Source organism: Aplidium turbinatum, chromosome 14 (genome assembly GCF_918807975.1).
Source record: "Aplidium turbinatum chromosome 14, kaAplTurb1.1, whole genome shotgun sequence".
NCBI classification, from domain to species: domain Eukaryota; kingdom Metazoa; phylum Chordata; class Ascidiacea; order Aplousobranchia; family Polyclinidae; genus Aplidium; species Aplidium turbinatum.
The window spans coordinates 10,507,110-10,528,418 of NC_137485.1; the positions used below are offsets into that span (position 1 = coordinate 10,507,110).

General features: G+C 37.3%; 2 protein-coding genes across 2 annotated transcripts in view; one reads left to right on the top strand and one right to left on the bottom strand.

Annotated features, from left to right (window-relative positions):
* Window positions 1-9,615: 9,615 nt before the first annotated feature.
* On the top strand, window positions 9,616-13,278 carry LOC145782889 (beta-1,4-galactosyltransferase 2-like). The gene is made up of 6 exons (XM_082594652.1): window positions 9,616-9,626; window positions 9,746-9,895; window positions 10,987-11,151; window positions 11,485-11,611; window positions 12,246-12,358; window positions 13,028-13,278. The coding sequence occupies exons 1-6, from the start codon at window positions 9,616-9,618 to the stop codon at window positions 13,260-13,262; spliced, it is 801 nt and encodes a 266-aa protein (XP_082450778.1). The 3' UTR covers window positions 13,263-13,278.
* LOC145783503 (organic cation transporter protein-like) overlaps window positions 13,103-21,309 on the bottom strand; it is a 37,551-nt gene continuing 29,344 nt past the window's right edge. The window contains exons 7-8 of the mRNA XM_082595393.1: window positions 15,080-15,179; window positions 13,103-13,955 (exon numbers count right to left, since the gene is read on the bottom strand). Coding sequence (XP_082451519.1) covers window positions 13,812-13,955; window positions 15,080-15,179 — 244 coding nt within the window. The 3' untranslated portion in view covers window positions 13,103-13,811. The remainder of the gene's footprint in view (window positions 13,956-15,079; window positions 15,180-21,309) is intronic.

The window sequence follows — 21,309 nt, forward strand, 5'->3', positions numbered from 1 at the left end:
AGACACGGAATAGATCTCGGTATCACGTATCTTAACGACAAGCAGTGATCTCGTGAAGATTGGCGCACGTCTTTGAAGATCGATGTTATTGAAGCTCTAATCATGCGAATATGTTTGAATGGCCTTGACTGCGCTGATTATAACTCCGAGCCTGCCGTGGTCTCGTGGAATACTGATACTATTTTGGAGAGGCGACCGCATCACGGAGAGGGAAAAAAATAATTGTACTTTTTCTAATGTTTTGTTTATTCTTTTCGTCACTTTCGCTCACATGACACGCAAAAATAAACCTAAAGAAAAAAGCCTAGTGAAACTTTGCACATTAGAAAATAGTAGCGTTACACGTTAGTGTAGAAGTTTTCCGACTCGTGCCCAGAGTATTGTGACGCAAGAAGCCACACGACCTCGTTCGGTGGAAGTTAATCAGTTATGCGGCGGATTATTTTTTTATTATTTATTTGCATCAGACACAAAAAGTCCATAGAATTTAAATTTTTAACAATCATCATATTTATTTGAAGAAAATCATCATATTCTTCACATAACCCACCCCAGGCACCTGCTGGTTTTGTTGGCTCTTTCTTTCCACAAAGATAAGAGTTAAACTGACTGGTAAAGCGGCGGTCGATTACTCAAGTGGCAAGAATACGGTGCGATACTGATGAGCCCAGCCTCATGGGCGAAACACGTGTCTATCGCTGTCTATTCGATGCTACAATCGGCTGCCAAAATAACTTAAATCATCATATTATCATCATATTTAGTAGCTACACGGCGTTGGTCTGATGAAAGCCTTTCAGAGTGACTTTGCTGAAATTTTAAAAAGCCTAAACCGTAGCTATGGTTCTCAAATGGCGAAGACTTATCAAGATAAAGGGATTAAGTATGACGATCGACGTTAAAACTGGTGTGTCCGCCGTAAGACTTAATTTGTCCGCCGAGATAGCTGCTCAGACCGGACACGTTTGTCCGCCGTCAACAAAAACGAATTTCGAGGCCTGAATATTACTTTGAGCTTTTGAGTAACAATTTCAAAAATATTTTCATTGTCGAATATCTCGAAAACTAGAGCCAAATTGAAAAAATCAAGTGTATTTTCGGAATCAGGGGCCTTGAAATACTTTAAAATGACTCTAACCTTTATTTGTGCGAAATTTTTTTTGATGGCCTGCGTTATAATTTAAGCTAAAAGCGAATAGCAGAAATTGTTATATTGCAAAATGTGCAGTAGCTTACATGACTTCAAAAAGGCACCATTGTCCCTCCATGATGCCTCCCCTACCCCCCGCTTCCGGCACCCCTGAAAAACAACTGAAAAACTGTTCACAAACAATTGACCAATCACCTGTTTATGAACAATTCACCATACGAACAATTGATGTATACGAAGAAATGATTTACAAAGAATTGTTTTACAAAGAATCAATTTTACGAACAACTGTTTACGTACAATTCACCTATAACCAGCAAAAATGCAGTGCGTCTAAACAAAGATCACGTGCAAGTTCGTTCAGCAAACAGGGCCACATTCCTTTTGACAAATGAAAAACTTTCTAGAGAAATTCTCAGATTTAAAGCAAAATAAGAAAACTTTTACTTTACCACTCATACTTTAAGAACATAACAAATTGGGCGGTGCTCAAATTAAAAATTTGCCGCAAGTTAATTTTAACAAAAACGCTTCCAGGCAGCGGAATGGCCCATTTCGTTGAGTCCGATTCGGTGAGTCCGATCCCTTAATGGGGGATTTTTTCAATTTTTTTTTTTAATTATTGGGTACCGTAGCCTAATTATCATTGCCGTTTTAGGGTTAGGGGTTAGGGTTAGAGGTTAGGAACTCACCGAATCAGACTCACCGAATCGGACTCACCGAATCGGACTCACCGAATCAGACTCACCGAATCGGACTCACCGAATCGGACTCACCGAATAGTAGCAGACCCTCCAGGCAGTGTCAAACTGATATTCTTCAGAATGTTAGCCCAAGAAATATGGCAGAGGTAGAGCTTAACAAATATATATCGGTGAGCCGATATGTATCGGCTTATATTAGGGGTAGACGATATATTGTATCGGCTATTTTTTGCCGATAAACATCAGCTAGCAAAAGCACACTCAAAACTAGTCATACATGCTTTTAGAAGAAACACAAGTTTCTCAAACGTGCTTGCAAAGAGCGCATTTAAACTATCTCGTTTTAATTACGTGCACGTGACTGCACACAATCCATTTTTGCACGCAGCACGTGGGTATGCTTTCGAATGTCAAGGTTTTGTGCACGTGGAAGGGCGTATTCTAGCTGCCTATTTAAGTGGTGCTGCCTGGTTAGAGTTCACGCTCCAATTGCTGTATTTTTGCTTCTGTTTATAGGGCTAGTAGCGGTGACACTGGTCTTTGTGCGAATCCTAACAGAAACTCTTGTTACGTTGGATTGCTTTACGATGACAAAAGATGTTATTTTTTAGCATAAAAGTTGAGAAACTATGTTTTTTGAACTACAATTTGAAACTGTTGAGCTTTGATTATTGGGTTGAACACAAAACAGTACGGTACCATATTGCATTTGGTTATTTCTGTGTTGTTTTTTGTGTGCTTAGTAGGGTGATGACTAAATTTTTTTTGAGGAAATCGAAAACGCCTGCTATGGGAAACGATGAACTTTTTTATGTGTACCAAGAATGTGAAATTTTTTTTTGAAAATTTTTCAAAAATCTTCCCCACCAATTGATATTTCTGACGTCACCTAAGTACATTTTTCTCCTTTTTTACTCCTCATACATGGTTTGAACTTGTTACAGACTCCTTACCATACTAAAAAGGTGGCGCACAGTATGGTGCAGATTTAAAAAAAAAAAATTGTCGAAAAAAGTCAAGGGGTCCAGAGATTTTACCCTTTTTGTCATTATTTTTCGCAACAGCGCCTCTAGCGGAAATTTTTTAATTAGTGTAGCTTCAAAAATTCTTAAGCAATTTCGACAAATTTTCTTGTCAGATGGTTTATTTTTGATACTGGGTGACTTGGTAGTTTGTTAGTTGTTACATTTTTACCACTAGATGGTAGTAATTTGTTTTTTTAGTGTAAAACTTGCAAAATCCTCAAATCGACTGCATGATACCCAAATTTATCGTATATTTCCATGTTCTTTTGCAATGTTTCAATATAATCAGTAAAAATTACTCTACTTATTTTCCTAATGTATATACAGGGTGTAAACGCCAAGTGTAGACAAACAAAAATTGTCATAAATAAAAACAAAATTTGTCATAAAAAGAAGGATTCAGTGGTCCCCTGGGTTGATAGGAGTCTAGGAGACAGCGGGGTGACACTACAGCAAGATGGGGCAACCTCTCATACCGCGAAGTTGGTCCAGAGCTTCTGCAAGGACAATTTCAAGGGATTCTGGTCAAAGGAACTCTGGCCTCCATCTTCGCCAGATTTGAATCCTACAGTATGGACTTTGGTGTCTGGTCACTATTGGAGCAGAAGGCCTGTGTAATCTCCCACAAAAATACTGATGCACTTAAACGAGCTTTGCTCAAATGCTGGGATGAAATAGATGCTAAAACTTTGCGTGCAACATGTGCCCAAGTTCCAAATAGACTCAGACGTTTAATTCATGCCAAAGGTGGATATTTTGAATAAATGGCGATGGATATTAATCAGTGTGTCTTTGTTTTAATATTTAGCCCTCATTTAATGAAATCTATTCGATATTGACTTATTTATGACAATTTTTGTTTGTCTACACTTGGCGTTTACACCCTGTACTACACATGACTCACAATCAGTTACTTAGTAATATGAATGGCAAATTGTATTATTGTGACAAAATCATTTAGATGCAGTACAGGTGCACAAAGTATTAATACACACAATACTTTGTCCTTATCAGCTTCACAATTTGTTGCATGCAACAAATTTCACACTCAAATATTTTTCTTTGGTGCACTTCTTATGGAGTTCTTCCATCAGCTTAACAGCTCTTTCAGCAATCATATTCGAACGAGGGATGTCGAGAACAGAGGAATCCTGGTTCCAATGTGTTTTCAAGCATTTCAGTGCACCGTCACACTTAACATAAAACATATTTGTTAAAGCCTAATTTACTGTTGGTATTGGTAGTCCGGTATAACCTTGAACTATTTCATAAATATTGTTTTGGCTATTCAAGAGTACAAATTTGATGAGGATGATGCTTTTATGATATAAATAGTACCGGTACCATAAAGTTACTTCAAAATATCACGGTTCACTATGGTTAAACACTAGTTTTACTTACTTTGATTTCTTCAACAGCCAATAACAATTTTGGGTATGCTTCCTCTGAGTATCTTTAGTCAGAAAACCATTGCTCTTGCCATCCATTAGCAATAAAGTGACATAAGATTTCTAATTTTCCTCTCCATTGCGGGATCAAGAAGTATGCAATTAAAGTATCAATTGCTCGTGAATTCCATCTAGCATTGTGCAAAGAAGGTAGTTTTCTCCATTTTATTTGAGGAAAAACATGATGCAACTGTAAAATTATGAATTTTAAATTGATTTATTAGAAGATGTACCTTTGGTAATCTTGTTCAAATTTTAGCTCACCTTATAAAATTGAAAAGAACGACACAGCTCATATAAGAATTTGAAGTCATCTCTCCAACCAGGATTTTCATTGATGTTGACACAAACTTCTCCACTGTAATCTCTCTGCAATTCTTTATATCTTTCGGAAATATCATCAATAAACTTGTAACTCAGAGTTGGTTTGGTGGAATGTTTGCTGACAAAGAAATCCAAGACATGCTTCAGAATTCTGTCCAATATATGGTGTTGACAACCAATATATTGTGGTCGATCCAGTCCCATCTCAACCATTTTTGTTTGTAATTTCACCACTATACCATTTAATCGACCAGTATTCACAGCGGTTGTGTCACAAATAATCATTTTGATACTGGACCAGGCTTCATATTCATTCAAAATTCGTTCCAATTCATTATAAATATCTTGAGCAGATCCACTTTTGCACTTTCGTACTCCAAGTTTGACCTCATTTCTTTCTCTTTGGAGGCAAACCACCTGAAACTCCTCTCCAGACAACCTTTTTCCATCAAAATGGAGAGAGTAATATTTTCCTTCTTTCAACAGCAACTTTATTTTATCCTTTTCGTTGTTTTCTGCTCTTATAACACTACGCCACACGCCAGACTGCGATGGAGTAGGGAGAGTAACCCCTTCTTCATTCAGAGTGGAGCACACACCCGATGTTTTGTGCATGGACAAAGAATGGCGAACCACCATTTTTGTTGCTGACAATGTTGACGATCTCATCTTCTTTTCAAACCCATCTTCTGATATTGTGCTCTCAGGATAACTGGAGGCCCTGTCACTTTCAGAATTGCCATCTTTGCTGGACTCATGATATGCAATCCAAAACAACCAGTTAAGCACCCCCAACTCCAAAACCCAATACCGATAACTAAAAAACTAACCCGATAACTAGGCTAACTTGAATTCAATTGCATGATATAGGCCCATTAAATAGACCAGGCTACACTTTCAAGATTTTATGTACAATACAACAAGCTGCTAATAATTAATAGATCAAAAGATTTCAATTATTCTTTTAAATTATTAGCAACTTCCAATGCTATTAAAAACTCTTGTCTGGTCTAGCTTTATAGGCTATCAGTTCAGATATAAAGTACTAGTGCCCTCTAGTGACAAAAATATATCAAAATAAAGTAACAATAAACCTTCTCAGCATTCAAAATGAGCTTATTGACAAAAAAATTTATCGAAATCGCTTAAGAATTCTTGAAGTTACACTAATTAAAAATAGTATGGTATTAAATTTAGTATAGGTAATAAATTTAGTATGGTAAGGAGTCTGTAACAAGTTTAAACAATGTATGAGGAATAAAAAAGAAGAAAAATGTACCCAAGTGACGTCAGAAATATCAATTGGTGGGGGAGATTTTTGAAAAATTTTCAAAAAAAAATTTCACATTCTTGGTACACATAAAAAAGTTTATCGATTCCCATAGCAGGCAAAAAAAATTTTTTTTAGTCATTACTGCTTAGTGTTAAGAATGGTTTTTCCATTACAGCAACTAATGCATAAACTTTCTTGGACTGGTTTGTTGCTTAGCTTTTAGCTTTTTTTGTTGGCTGTGGCTATATTTACAGGGCAACAGTGGCAACACTAAAAGGCGGAAATGCGGAATGCGGAAATAAGCCGGCGTAAAATGGCGTATTGTCCGCAGAAGTAGCGATTTAATGCCGATGTAGAAAACACGGAAATACGATCTTGGCGTCCATATTGTTTAACATAGCGATAACTTCATCATGAAAGAATGAAATGTTACAACATGGAAAAAGGCGTAAATGCGATTTTAAACAACAACTCACCACCAAACCTACTTTTATGTTGAAATATCATTGAAAGATATTGTTTAGAAGCAATTGTGAGGTCATTAAATACTTTGACTGTTTAATTCCACAGTTATTGGAGTAAATTTTGAAATTTAATGGAATTTATTGAAATAGGAAAAAGGCAGAAATGCGATTTTTAGCCACAACTCAATACCCAACATTTTTTTATGTTGAAATATCATTGAAACTATGAAAGATATTATTTAGAAGCAATTGTGAGATCATTAAATACGGTACTATGACTGTTTTAATTCAAAGTTATTTCGGCTTATTTTCGCGTTTCTGCATTTCCGCCTTTCATTGTTGCCCATATTGACACTATCTAGTGTAATAATAGCCTGAATAGTGTTGCCAGATAAGGAATTCTGCGCTAATTGGAAAAAAGTTTAAAGCTTTTGAAAACAAAAACTTGTATTTTGGAATTTTTTTTTAGTCCTGTGAAGATCAAAACCCTAATCTTATTCCTAAACTCTAAGCCTTACCTTAACCCGTTCTAACTTTAATCCTAACTCTGGCAACACCAGATAGTGAAAAAATAGCCACTTCTATTTTGTTGTTGAGAAAAAATAAAACGAAAAAATCATCATGCTTGAGTGAACAGGTGCATATAGCTTCTGAGGCAATATTTATAACACATGGTAAGAATAGCCACAGCAAAGAAACATCACATGAACCAACCATTTATGGTAGTCAAAAAAAACTTTAGTTAAAATAACTTGAGATTATAGGTACCGGTAGCCAACTGTTTTATTGTTGTTCTTATCTTGTTTTTTATTTTAAAGAAAAGATGACAGAAAAGAATACGTCATGCTCAACTGAACGTGTGCATATAGCCTCAGAGGCTATAATTCACAGCATATATGGTTAAGAATAGACTCTGCATAAAGTTTTATTGTTCTACTTTTTTAATTGTGCTGAGATTTGAGAATTTGTAAAGAAACTGCATGCAATTTTAATTGCATAATTTGTACGGTAGCTTAGGGATACAGTATGGTACCAGTAAACGTATCTCTGCCTATCAATGACATCAATTGATTGACTGTATCTTTATCCTCGGACTGGGAAAGCTTCTTTGAGTGCTTAATCCTGGCAGTTTCACATATATACTAGTAGAGGCTTTGAACCACTGACAGAGGCCTGGTCACGTAGATTGACAAAGTAAAGTTTCCGCTTGTTAAAGTGTTGTTGCTGGGGAATTATTCCATCCATTAGATGCCACTGAATGGAGAGCAATCCTTAACGTGCGTTACTCAAGCATACATCCCAGAGTCGAACCAACCCCACTTGATCTTCAAGCTTCTTCGTTCACGAAGTCACGTGCTAACCAACTGAGCTACGGTATGTGTTACAATTCAATTGTGCAACTAAGCATTTAAGCAGCACACACAGTGCATTAATGTAGCCAGAATCCCAACTGCAAAAAAGTATGAATAGCCTTTTACACATTGCACAAAGCATTAATACCAAGGACAAACAGATAGAAGAAGTTGCAGCAGTTTAAAAAAACAAAAAATCAAATTTTAATTGCATGCAATTTCAATAAAATTTCCTGTTACGCAGTTAGCAAATACAGACATCATGCAGCACAGAAGTAGCATAAGCCTTCTTCGGTAGCGTCAGCCTGATAAAAAGCTAGGGTCCAGCGACTCCAGCTTGCATTGCTTCAACATAGTTAGCTTAGGCTAGGCTACCTTAACCTTTCATCTAAAATAAATGGAAAAATATTTTTGGTAAATGGCGGGAGGCGGAAAATACGGAAAACTTATCCCAAAAATGTTTCTGTTGTTTTTTTAACCGAGCAGCTGGGGTTGAAGAACGAAGTCCGATAAAATCAATCTCTGGTTAAACTGTCGAGTTGGTTTGTAGAAGGAGTTGCTGAATTACGGCCATAGATTTAATCTGCAGCAATTGCTTTTGTTCACACAAAAAATAAGGTAAAATGCATATCTTATGCTCATTACTCAATGCAACAGCTGACTAGACAGACTCCGTTGGCTACTTCCAACATGTTACCATATACAAGATCCAAATCTTTCCGCCGGAAAAGCTTACTTTCAAATAAAACTTTTTGATAATTTTGATAGTATTCAAGTGAATAATGACGGCCTGAGCCTAAAAATATACACTGTCATGTTTTTGGTAAATTGCTCCATAGTTTTGTGAATCACAAGTGTGCTTACTCTGCTTACTGAATCTCAAATCACTGCAAAAGTATACTAGAACTCTTTGCGATGAAAAAGTGTTGGTGGCAACGTGGCATGCAAACCAAAAATTTCAACTTTTAAACAATGTTTTATCATATTTTTACTTTTTGGTTTGGCCATGCTTTCCTTTTTTTGGTGCCAAACTCGTGTGTTGACTTTGTCGTTTTCTATATGTTCACGCCAGTAGAGCAGTAAAAAAATATATATAAAATTACATCAAAACAATGAAAACTATTAATACTACAAAAAGTGCTCAATGCCAAGCAAAAAAGTTACTACTTCCTAAAACCTCTACAGTCTGTTTCACCCTTAAAGGAGATCATCAGAAGGTCCTTATTGAAATAGATTTTATTTCAATAAAAACCTTCTGATGACCCCCTTTTAGGGTGAAACAGGCTGTAGTAAAGGTTTTTGAAAGTAATAACTATATTTGATGTCATTTGCTCTGCTTTGATTTTTGCGTGGCACTGAGCACTTTTTGTAGTATTAGTAATAGTATTTCTTGTTTGTATATAAAATTAAATATAATTGAATTTTTATGGAAGAATTTTCAAAGCGGTTGTGGTGAAATTCATTTGGCTGAATCTGGCAACACCTCTTCATCGACTGCAAGAGTTAGCTGAGCAAACTATTTTTGCAGTCGTTTCAGCATTTGACCACTTCATGCATGAGTAGCAGATATGATAATCTAGTGCGTGGTTAGATTTTTATGATTTCGTATAGCTTTAGCAGCCAACTAAAACTTCATGGTATTATCGAAAGTTGCTACCAACGCTTGTTTGAGACAAAATGCTTTGAGGGCATGCTTGTTGCTTTGTGTATTAGCAAACATGCTCTGGATACACACGGCGTACCACGCTGTAGTTGAATTCAACAATATCACTTTATCTAGCTCATCAGTCTAGACCAATACTAGCAAAAAAGCAAATTTAAAATTGATAAAACATCTATCGGATTATAACAGAACTGGTAGAGCATCTCTTCATAATGAGCAAGCTGTTGGAAAAAGGTCTGAAATTTGTAAAGATCCTGACAACTTATTCGGAACCTTGAAAATTTACGTTGATGTTGTTGAGTCTACATTGTTCGAGTTAAATCGCATTTATTCGATAATTAGAAAAAAGAAAGGCGCTTTTGTATTGTTTCAACCACAACATTGCAAAGCTGTTTCAACAATAGCCATTGTTATCCCATACCGCAATCGAAAGAAACAGTTACTTCAATTACTTAGCCATCTTCATCCAATTTTGCAGAGGCAATTGCACAGGTAAGTATATGTCATTAATTATAGCTTGGTGCTCAATGCTCTTTAAAAATACTGTTAGCTGTTGGTTGAAAAAAATGGCAACCCTTCTGACAAGTGAAGGGTAAAGTGCTGCCAGATATTTTTTTAACGTGGTAGTCACCTAAAGCTTGCCCGTTTGTAACTAACCTGAAGTCTAAAGTTGTACTAAATAAAATTAAACTAATTTTAATAATTTTACTTTGCATCTCAGGAATATACAGTGATGAAGCTTGTATTTTTTTTTTGGTTATCCGTTTCATGCGTAGGAGAGGTTAAATTTTGCAAAAATTCTGACCATTGATAAGTGAATAGTATAATTACTTTAGATTAATTTTAGAATAGTTGTTAACGAGCAAGTTTTGGTTTATCGCTGGTGGTAAATAATAATTTTTTCAAAAAGTTTGAAAAATATCTGGCAACACTTTTGCATGACGTACCCTTCGTTTGTCTGGCAGTTGGATTTCAGAACTGTTCAAAATGTTTTCTAGCTTTAACCCCTAAGCCAGTGGTTTTCAACCTTTTTGGTGGAACGGAACCCAATGAAACATTCCAAAAGCTCGAGGAACCCCTGTTCAACAATTTAATTGCCTTATGCAAAAAACATCGTTTGATTAATAAGAACCAGGGATTGATAAGAACTCCTTGAAGCGAAGAAAACATGTCGACGAAATTTGGCGGGAAAGCAGAAAGTTAAAGGTAATCGCACCACAACAAGAAAACAACGAAAATTCGGGATCGCAGCGAACTTGTTAAAGTGTAGCAAATTTATTAATAGTAGCAAACCTAATCAAAGTAGATTCTCGGATTTGAATGTAAACTTGCGGAACCTTAGGGTTCCGCGGAATCCTGGTTGAAAACCACTGCCCTAAGCCAACTAACTGACAGAGACTCCATCACTTGATTTGGTTTGTATCATCTTCTTTTCGCCTTTTTTAGGCTTGTAGGCCTAAACTTTGCTAACCATATAAAGCAGCTTAAGTTTATTATTCTTGTTGCAGTAGCCTACTGCGTATCTCCATGAAGCCGCATTAAACTTACGGTGTCTGTAACTTAGTACATTATTAAAACTACAGATATGAAATATTCGTGGTTGAGCAAAATGGAAATTCAACCTTCAACAAAGGTAGATTGATGAATACTGCTTTCCAATTTATAAAAGAAAAGTTTGAAGCGAAATTCGATTGCTATATTTTTCATGACGTCGATTTGCTGGCAGAAGATGATCGCAATATTTATAAGTAGGTTATCTTTTTTAATTTATTAATTTTGTTTAAGAAAATTGTTTTTAAAAAAGTGCATAATCTAGTAGGCCTACTCTAGGTCTAAATGAGTCAAAATAAATAATTTAGGTCCCAGACAATAGTTTTATAACACTCGAATTGCATTGCCAAGTGCCACACTCATAAGTCGCCTCAACTTTCCAGTGACTTTTTTCTTTGAAGTATGGAATCAAAGTAGAACTAATTTCATGCATTTGCATGAACGTTTACAGTTATACCATTCGTGATGTTTTTCTTTTGACAACATTTACTTGTTAAAACATTTAAATATGCCCTTTTGTCAAACACCAGATGTGGCGGCAGTCAGAGCGTTGTTCGTCATCTTTCTTGTGCGATCAGTAAGTTTGAGTACAAGTGGCTATGTTGTGGAATGACAGTGGGTGGAGTTCTTGCATTTACTAGATCTCAGTACATAAAGGTGAATGAGATTGGATGATTTTCAAGCAAGTTTATTGTTCACAAAATACGTAAAATCGATATACGGTAAAATAATCCTGTCATTCCTGTCTCCAACTTTGTCACGCTTCGTGTGCAGGGCTGTGGCGTCGGAAGGAAAGCCAGTTATAAACTAAGTCGAAGTCGTAAATTTTTCGCCCGACTCCGCAGCCTTTTTTTTGTATCTATTATGGTGACGTCACCACGAACGGGCTTGTTGGCGCTGTTTGGCGCATAGTAGAAAAATGTAGAATAAAACTCTTGAAAAAAAAAAACATGATAGCCTAATACTTGAATAGGCTAATTATATTATTTGTGCAAATTCAAGTCAGATGATTGTTTGAGTGAAGAATCTCACGTGACGTATTGCATTCACAATCAGATTTACTAGAATACAACCCTGGTTCTGTTGTGCTTCTCTGAATAATTTACAATTAGTGAAGTCAACTTTTGAAATATAGTTGATTGGTTGTAGGAATAGCCTATTTATGTTCGGACCAGAAAAGCTTTTTTGAGAGCTTGCATCAGACTCAAGATAACCATTCTTTCTTTTGAAAGCTATTCCACTACAATTGCGTTTCTATCGGTTTGATGTAAGTAAAAGTTTTTCTGCACAGGTCAACGGATTTTCTAACGATTATTGGGGGTGGGGTGGTGAAGACGACGATATGAACATTCGGATATTTCTGGCAGGCTTTTCTGTAGAAAGACCAAATTTCAACTACTGCAGGTAGAGTCTAAGTGTAAAATTTGAAATGGAAAACTCTAGGTTAACATTTTCATCATGTCACAAATTTTTGGACTAGGTTAGGCCTAGCTATAGCCTATACTACTACTGCAACTGAAATAGGGTAAGATCTTTAATGTAACAGTCTATGCTGGAGCTGAGCAACGTGGCTGGCTTTCTGATGACGACAACTTTTGGCTACCTGTAGCCTATATGTATACTAAAGTGTTTTTACAAAGTGCAGCATTCATCGCAGATGTGCTTTGCTCTCAGCGCTTTCAAAAGCAGACAGTGTCTGCATATCTAGAGGCGCACCCGAGCAGGCCTACAGCCTATATTTGGATAAACGACTGAAGACTGCTGTAGATGGAATTAGTTTGATCACAAGATAATCTGTCCACAATTTTGTCATCAAAACGTGTGATAGGCTCCTCTGAGTTGCCAAACGAGAGAGCCAACTTTGGCTACATGTTCACTTGCTCACTCCACGTGGAAAATGTAATTATTCATTGAAATGAAACTAAAAGCTTCACGCGTAACAGTTAACGCAGAAATGCTGCTTCCAGAAGATCCCATGGGCGGAATGAAAGCTAATGTTTCCAAATACGACCAAGACCACACCACATTGCAAATAACCGTTTTTTTTTATATACAATTGTGCTTACTATGCAGGTACTTCATGGTGGAACACGTAAAAGACAAAATGAATCTTTACGTGCCTAACAAAGTCAACAACAGAGTGTCTAATGCTGGGAAGCATGCTTCCACCAGCGGTCTAAGCGATCTGGACACAATTTTGATTGAACACAAGGTAATGCCCTTTTACATGCATTTGCTCGTTGAAGTTGGACAACCAGCCAATGCAGTGACTGGAAATGAAGTAGTTGATCGAGAAACTTTATTATAAACGTTCAAGCAATAGCATCAACTACGGTACCTGAAAAAGCGAGGGACTTTGTTTTGCAAAAACCGCAAAATTTTGTCAAGTTTATTGTAAATTTTAGTTGAGGCAAGGCGCTTTATCTGCGCATATTGGCAAGCATGCGTAGGCTAATTAGCAATTTTTACATTTTTACAAAACGTGATGTCGTAAGTTAACAATGGTTTTTAAGTCATTAAATCAATTATTTCACGTTTTGTTAAAAATCTAAAATTTGAACAAAAGCTCGCTACAAGCCACTAGATCGATCTCATCCTCTAACCTTGACGTGCCCAACTACAAAAGCCATGTTTGAACACTTTTATTATTGAAAAGTGTAGTCCAGCCAATAAAGAGCAGTTTGCAGTACGACATGTTACAGGTTTGCAACATTGGTCTATGAAGGGTCAATTGGCAAATTTTTGTGTTATTTTCTTTACAAATATTTGTTTCACTTTTCCAAGGTTCACCTTCTTCCATAATATATAATTATGCAACACAAAACGCTACAACAAAGTTACGGGTAACACTTCAGTGTTAACTTGTTTGTTCTGTGTCTTTAGAATTGTTGGATAAAAAATTTTCAGTATCTTCTATACTTGTGAGAATTGGTTTGTTCAATGTTTCTGGAAGAAACAGAGCTATAATTGCCGCAGAGATGCTTGCTGTTCCAAAGATAGCCTGAAAGGTATGCCTATACAATTATACATCATATCATATCATTTTCATGAGAAACCATGGAAGGCAAAGCGTGATAGTTAAGAAGAATTATAATTCAACAAATAAAAACATTACACTTTTCATTAGGAAACCGGTATCTTCGATCAAAATTGGCAAATTTATTAAAACTGTAGGTCCTATATCGGTGAATGATAATCTGTAAACTTCGTTCGAGTATCTGAGGTCAAGGGTCAATCATTTTACCATCAGAGGACATTTTACCACCTGAAAGCAACCAGTGATTGATCTCATCATTCAAGACACGTAGACCTTTCGCTACACATGGTGAATGCAAAGTAGTGCAATTATTGATAAAATTGTTTGCAGCATGTTCCTCAGCAAGGCATTCGCAAGAAGAGAATCATACAGTTTGTCATTCGTGCACGGTTGAGCGAAAAAGCCCAACTCTAGTGCGAAGACGGTTGGAACGCGAGGAGCTGATGGACTACCAGATTTACAAGGAAGTAGATGAAACCCCCAAAAGCTTCGAAACAAAACGCAATCTTCTTATCTTACGGCTTGTGAGGATAACAGATCGCCACAAAGCGTCTCCAAATTTCATGGATCTTGACTTGGCACTAGCTGGAAAAAAGGAATGTAGCCTACTGCCTAAGCAGGACAAGGGAAGGCCCAGCATGGAATACAAACTCAATGCAGATCACAGTTAATTTTAGACTCAGGTGTAGTTTCCCTAGGCGTAATTTGTGTCAATTAGCAATAACTTATTACACAGAATCAGCTCAGTGGCGTGTGGTTTCACTTTCGGCTCTGGTGCTGGTAGATCTGAAATCGATTCCTGGTCGGGTCATACCAAAGACTGCAAAAATGGTACCGACTGTGTTCTTTCTTGTATATACCAGTGAGGATGAGTCAGGTAATAATGTGGTGACATCGTAAGTCTGATATAAAATGAAAAATAAACCCTGTCGCTAAATGACCTTAGCTATTGTAGAGGGACAATAAATAAAACCATAACATTATTATTAGATTATTATAACTTACTGTCAGCTTATGAAGCTTTTTTTGTTGTTTGATCGGAGCCTATGAAAACTATTACAACTAGACTTAATAAGTATTTTTCTTACCCCAGTTGTCCAAGGATAGACTTTGTGCAAAAATAATACGAATGGAGTGATCATTGCCCCCGTTCTAGCCCCCAAGTTACCAGCTGCCATTCCGTTTGATCTAAAAAATGTGTCCGTTTGTATATAACAGCTTCAATAGTAAAAGATTGTGTCAATGTAGCCTGCTGGTGTCAAATGGCAATGAGGAAGTCAGTTTTATCACTGATTTACAATTAAAACGTCTGCAAACGTTGAATCAATGTAAAAAACGTTCAATTTGCTGTCTCGTGCACAATGACATTTTGGGAGATGCTAGCTATAGCTTTGTTTTGGTGGAAGATGTACTTGAGTTTGCACCTTACGTTGTTTTAATCCTGATTTATGAATTGAAAAATGGCGGCACACAGAGTCGTCGGGGAATGCCCTCGTGTTTGAATACGTTGCAGGGTTAGTAGCCCAGCAATAGCTTCAAAAGGTTTACCTATCGAATAAGTATACTGAAATATTTTCTTGTTTATCAAGATTAAAAACCTCATTTAGGCTACATGATAATTTCACGAAATAAAAAGCGCAAACAAAAGATACATAGAGCAATAGTCCGGTCCGCGCCTGTTATTCAGTGCCGGTCTTAGGGTATTTCGGGCCCTGTGCGGAATATGCTTTGCGGGCCCCAATGACAATGATCCAATTCACTAGCGTAGCTAGGTATTTTGAAAGGGGAGGGGGGTTGTGACAGCTGGTGGGCAACGACACCCAGCGGCGGGGGTCTGGGAGGCCTCCCCCAAAAATTTTAAAAAAATTATTTTGAATTTGGTGCATTCTGAGAGCATGTTCAACAAAAATTTGGGTATGAATATTGCTGTAAAATGGTGCTGTCATATATATGGCATAATAGCGATGGTTTTGTATTGAAAGTAACATGTATAAATGCAATTGCCACTAAACAAAATTCTGTTGTCACAGTGCAATGTTAACTATTTGGCACATGGTGAAATGTCGTGGGTAGCCTAAAAACACGTAAGCTTGTAAAGGTGACCCGACGCGACAATCTCAGCACTTGCCTCACCCTAAAATGGCTAATGTAATTATATGCCCTTTTTTAACAAAAGTATTGAATAAATGTGTTTTGCAAGAAATCTTTCCTGATGTACTCAAAAAGAGTCTGATAATACCTGTACCAAAAGTTAGTTCACTTTTACACTTTACAGATTTGCGACCAATTTCTTTATTGCCAACTTTTGCCAAAATTTTCGATTTTTTTTTTATATAAACGGATGATGAATTTTATTGACAAATATAATATTACAACCCCAGCTCAACATGGTTTTTGTGAAAATGATTCAACAAGCTTAACATTGACAAAAATTTGTGATGATTTACTTTCTAACTTGAATGATCACAAATGCACATGCACGGTTTTTGTTAATTTAAGTAAAGCTTTTGATACAGTTGATCATGTCATACTTATTAAAAAAAACTTCACCATATGGCTTTCGTCGCAAGTTTTTAAACATTTTAACATCTTATCTAACAAATAGAATGCAAAGTACAAAAATTAAGGGTAAGAATTCTAATTTCAATGTTGTTAAATGTGATGTCCCACAGGGGTCAATCCTTGGTCCCTTTCTTTTTCTTCTTTATGTGAATGATCTTCCAAATGCATCTTCTTTTTCAACTACACTTTTTGCTGATGACTCAAACACGACGACGACGATCTCTCCAAAAAAATGTCAAAAGAGAAATAGGAAAAATTGATGTGTGGATGAAATCCAATAAACTTTCATTAAATTATAGTAAAACTACTTATATGATCCTCTGCAACAAAAAAAGTGCAGCAGAAAATTTTAGTCTGTCCATCAGTGGCCGATCCATCGAAAGGAAGAAAAGTATAAACTATCTAGGTGTAACTTTGGATAAGCGATTGGCATGGGATAGGCATATTATCAATTATATTAAAGCAGCTTGCAAAGGGCTGCGGCATAGCATTTAAGCTGAGATACATTGCCCCATTAACAATATTACAAACTTTGTATTATGCTTTGTTTCAATCCAAGATCCAGTACTCGATCATAAATTGGGAAAGAGCACACTCTACATTGCTTGCTCCACTTGAAGTGTTACAAAACAAGTTCATCCGATCCTGCTTATTTTTGCCGAGGTCAACAAATACAACTGTTCTTTATCACCAATTCAATATGCTCAGAATTGACGATATTATTAAATTAGAGACTGCAAAATTTATTTACAAATATGTGCACAAAATGCTGCCCCGGGCCTTTGCTGGCTGCTTTATTTTTGTAAACGAAATTTACCATCATAAAACCCGTCAGAACCAAAAGAATCATTTATACTTGCCTTCTGCAACGTCAAACTCTGGTAAGAAGATGCTATGTTTTAATGAATGCTTTTAAAGCAGCAGCAGCAGTGGCCGAGTGGTTAGCGCTTTGGGCTCACAGTCGAGAGCCTGCGTGTTCGACTCCAGCCACCCGCACCTGCTGTTGTTTCTCTGGGCAAGAAACTTTACGATAATTGCCTCTACCCAGTGATCGATTTCGAGTAATGGGTAGTTCCAAATTAAAGTCATAAGCAGAGTAGACAACCGGAAACAGACATTGTCGTCGGCTGCAGCGTGGGTCAGGTGTACGTCGGAAGGCGTACACCGATGCATAGCGCTCAAGTCCGCTTTCCCGCAATGCAGGATAAAGATAAACAAACAAACAAAATTTAAATATAAATGTTTATTAAAGAATTTTTAGGCTACAATGGTCACTCCTGAAACATATCATCTGGTTATTTCTCTGCACAGTTTTTTTTATGTTGCCCTGTGCTATTCCACTGTTAATGTATTATGTAAAGTGCTAGTATTGTGCTATATGTATTAATGTTCCTAATTTTGGGTACCGTATTTTGTTTAAATGTTTGGGTGGCAGCTGACTTTGGTGACCTTTTGGTCTTTCGCTGCCATCCTTGTTGTGCGAATTATTTGTGTTTATTGTATTTTTGTATACTTTTTTCTTTCTTTCATTTTCGGCAAAACAAAAATAAACTTAACTGAATTAAAGCCGCAACTGAATTCAAGGATACCAGTACTTGCTTGTGAATCGAATTCAATTTTTTCCATTGGAAATGACAAAAATTACTGCATTTTCTGAGTAAATTGCGGGCTCTGTGCGATCGTACGGTTTGCACACCCAAAAGATCGGCACTGCTGTTATTGCACAACGTGTTAGACTATTTCTGGCCCGCAGACACCCAGAAATCATACAAATTGAACTTGCGGTTTTTAAAAATTTAGTGTAGACAGTAGGCTATTTGATGGTCTGAAATAATGGTCCGAAAATGATCACAAATAAAAACAGCTGAACTTTTCATAGGTTCGAAACCAACTAGTTGGTTTGGTTTTGAATCTTTATCCTCGGACTGAAAAAGTCTTGATATCCTAGTAGTTTTGCGAACTTGTAGACTTGTAGAGGCTTTTGACACAGGGCCGGTTACCGAGATCGACAGAGTGAAATTTCCAATCGTTGATGTGCTGTTGTCGGGAATTATTCCATCCATTAGGAACCGCTAATTGGAGAGCAGTCATTACAATGCGTTGCTCAAGTGTTTACCCCGAGAGTCGAACCAGCGCCGCTTCATCTGGAAGTTTCTTCGTTTACGAAGTCATGCGCTAACCAACTGAGCCAACGGAATGAGGCCTGTTGGAGAATATTGTAATGAGTGAAACAGCCGAGCATTCATTCATTTTCTTGCTAGCAACGAGATTTTGCTGCTATTCACTTCTTTCTGCGTAAACCCTGATGACAGGCCAGTAGCCAGCCGGGGGCCAGGGGGGCTTGCCCCCCTGGAAAAATCCCAACATTCTCGAGCAACAGCTACAATTATAATGATTTTGCCCATCTTTCCCGTTGCAGAGCTAGGCCCAATTAATTACAATATTGTTTCGTTTAGTTAACAGCTAAGATGATTAAACAATTTCGCCCCCCCCCCCCCCTTACCTCCTCCTTTGGCAACCTCAACATGTTCAGTTCAACCAAGGCCAACACGTGTTAGGTTGGTAGAAAAATTGTCAGATACTGTGCAAAATAAAAATGTTTTGGGAAAGAATGATAACCTAACAAAGAGGGAATGGTTTTCCAGCAGGCCTACAAACCGGTACAAATTAGGCTATTTGATATCAGCTGTCGCTATTCTCGGTACCATACCTAATTCTAAGGGTCAGTGATAACCAATTTGTGCAGTGATAAACCAAATTTGTGCAGTGATAAATCGCAAAATGTGCTGTGGTAAAGCAAGAGGTTTTTGAAGACAACGCATACAAAATATAAACCCGTAATCTTTTAAGCAGTGTTTATTTTTTCTCTTCAATCCAATCAGTGTAAATAAATTTTGCTTCTAGTTTTCTGATCTGTGAAGTGTTCAACCTTGCAGCAGATATTGCTACATTTGGATCTAGCACTGCCGTTTGTGAGTGTGGATTCTCAGTGTTACTGTAACAAGGGATGACGCTCCCACTAGACCAGAGGTCACCAAACTACGGCCCGCGGGCCGGAACCGGCCCGCGAACTGATTTCATCCGGCCCGCCACGTGCTGCGGAAATAACAGCTGCACTACAACTGTTAAGGAAAAAAGTTACCAAACTTATTGTAAAGGACTGACGTTGCTGTTGAGCTACACGCAACCTGCTTCTTTGTTAAAATTGTTTGTTCTTATAGTTCATTGTTGTATGTTGAATTTGTACCTTTTTCCACCAGGCAGCCTACATGTTTGTGTTATGTTTTTATCATTAGGCCACCACAAATGGGGACAACCTAGGCCAAATTTGGAAAAATCTAATGTTTTTTCAAGAGCACGATGCCACCTAATGTATCACAGCAGGGGATAACTTTTCCAGCAACCTTTCGAGATTTTCATCCCAACTTTGATATTCCTCCGCTGACTTTGTTATTTATTGTGCTCAATTCACGTCAATGGAGATTCTAAATAGTTGTATATCTTTTCGCAAATTGCATCCGGCCCACAGCTGTTAATCTCGCAGCAATCCGGCCCTCAGAGAAAATAGTTTGGTGACCCCTCGCTAGACGGAGCATGATACAACCAAGACAGGCAAACTTGGTGCTCATGACCTTTGAACATTCTGTATCGAAATCTATCGATTTAGACTTGTTTGTGAGACGGTTTGCATCCAAACATCCGCGACTGCAATGACAGCAACATCATTCGTGTCTATTTACCAGCAGCTGGATAAAAACAAATTTACAGAAACACGAAAGTTTTGCAACAAAATGTTGAGCTTGTTCGGTTCAACATATTTGTGTGAGCAGACGTTTTCTGTTATGTACTTGAACCGCTTGAGATCAAAGCTGAGCAACTCCCACTTAGGCCTACGTAATATTGTACGATTGTCTACCACTAACATCGCACCAGACTTGACCTGGGTATAGAAATCAATACGTCAGATCAGGAGTAGTAACTTATATGTAAGATACAAGTTGTAAATGTAGTGACGCTGGATTGTGAGCACATTTTTCGGCCGATTTGAGCCAAGCATCAAATGTAGTGATTGTGAGCACGTTTTTCGGATGTTTTATTTGAACCAGGAAGTTTCCTTGAATGTAGTGCGGCTAGATTGTGAGCACATTTTTCGGCCGATTTGAGCCGGAGAGACGGTTAAGTATGTTTCATTTGAACCAGGAAGTTTCCAGAAAGTTGCAATAAGCAAAAGGAAGCTTTTATTCTATGAAGAGTGAACAGATTGTCTATTGTGAGCAGATTGTGTAATTTTGCGTTTCATTAGAACCAAGAAGTTGCAATAAGCAAAAAGAAGCTTTTGTTCTATGAAGAGTTCTATAAAGAGAGAATAGATCGTCAGTAGTCTTATAAGTATGATCCAACAAGTAAATGTAGTGCGGCTAGATTGTGAGCACATTTTTCGACCGATGACGCTATATCAATGATAACTCATTTCTCGGCTGATGACGCTATATCAAAGACAGCTCATTTTTCTGCCGAATGTAGAGAGAAAAAAGTTTTTTCTGCCTATAAAACGTTGAATGGTAGTTTTATTAAATATTTCTGGAAACTTCCTTGGTTTCATATTATCTGATTTGCTAAGCATTGAGAGTTAACGCTATATCAAAGTGAGCGCATTTTTCGGCCGATTTGAGCGGGTGAGAGTAACGGTTAATTTGAACCAGGAAGTTGCAAAGCAGCAAAAGGAAGCTTTAAAGACAGCTCATTTTTCTGTCGA